The 1,026-nt window shown below is 50.0% G+C and overlaps 1 protein-coding gene across 1 annotated transcript; it reads left to right on the top strand.

Annotated features, from left to right (window-relative positions):
• Positions 1 to 89: 89 nt before the first annotated feature.
• Positions 90 to 1,023, top strand: LOC147819528 (ephrin type-B receptor 3-like; the record flags this gene model as incomplete). The annotated part of the gene is made up of 4 exons (XM_087172363.1): positions 90 to 236; positions 363 to 431; positions 862 to 911; positions 1,005 to 1,023. Coding segments are annotated over 4 exons (285 nt in total), but the record flags the coding sequence as incomplete, so codon positions are not given.
• Between the last annotated feature and the right edge of the window lie 3 nt (positions 1,024 to 1,026).

Raw genomic sequence — 1,026 nt, 5'->3', positions numbered from 1 at the left:
TGTCTGTCTGTTGACCTGTCTGTCCACCTGTCTGTCTCTCTGTCCGCCTGTCTGTCTGTTGACCTGTCTGTCCGCCTGTCTGTGTGCAGGTGAATGATGGACAGTTCACCACCATCCAGCTGGTGGGGATGTTGCGTGGGATCGCAGCAGGGATGAAGTATCTGTCCGACATGAGCTTCGTCCACAGAGACCTGGCGGCTCGCAACATCCTGGTCAACTCCAACCTGGTCTGTAAGGTGAGACAGTCTGCCTCCTGTCTACCTGGCCACCTGTCTACCTGACCACCTGTCTACCTGACCACCTGTCTGTGTGACGGCTGCTGATCAGCTGATGTAACAGGTGTGAATGTGTCCTGTCTCCAGGTGTCAGACTTCGGACTCAGCAGGTTCCTGACGGAGAACTCGTCTGACCCGACGTACACCAGCTCTCTGGTAAGAACCTGGAACAGCTGTGGACTGGGTCTGGACGTTCTAGAAGAACCTTGTCATAGAGACACAGCTGTGTGTGTGTGTGTGTGTGTAGGGGGGGGGGGGTCACACTGACCTCACAAAACATGATTTGGCCTTTTTAATATCTTGAAAACAGGCAGATGACCACGAGGTGGGAATTCTACTTTGATTATTTTTTTTATTTTTTGGTCCTGATCCGAGACTTTCACTCCACTTTTATTTTGGCGGTTTTGGGACGAGCTAACGAGCCTTAAAGGAACAGTACACCTCTCCAGTATTACAATATGAAACCAGATGCACTCAGGACAGCAGTGTGTTCTCTCTATGGCCCCGCCCACAGCTTTCCACTATGCTTTTATTTTGAAAGAATTGCATCTTGTCACTCAGTAATCAGCTCTGTGTCATTTCTCAGGGAGGGAAGATTCCCATTCGCTGGACGGCTCCTGAAGCCATCGCCTACAGGTGAGTGTCAGTGCTGCAGCTAGTTCTGTCATGTTCGTCACTTACAGAGGTTAATTAGTGATTATTTATTTCCCTAACCCTAACCGATTACAGGAAGTTCACGTCAGCCAGTGAC

This window comes from Seriola lalandi, unplaced genomic scaffold, assembly GCF_002814215.2.
Source record: "Seriola lalandi dorsalis isolate HSWRI2012SDOR001 ecotype SW California unplaced genomic scaffold, Sedor1 jcf7180002052313, whole genome shotgun sequence".
In the NCBI taxonomy this organism is placed as follows: Eukaryota; Metazoa; Chordata; class Actinopteri; order Carangiformes; family Carangidae; genus Seriola; species Seriola lalandi.
The sequence above is the reverse complement of the archived record's forward strand: the minus strand, read 5'-3'. Positions and strand labels throughout refer to the sequence as shown.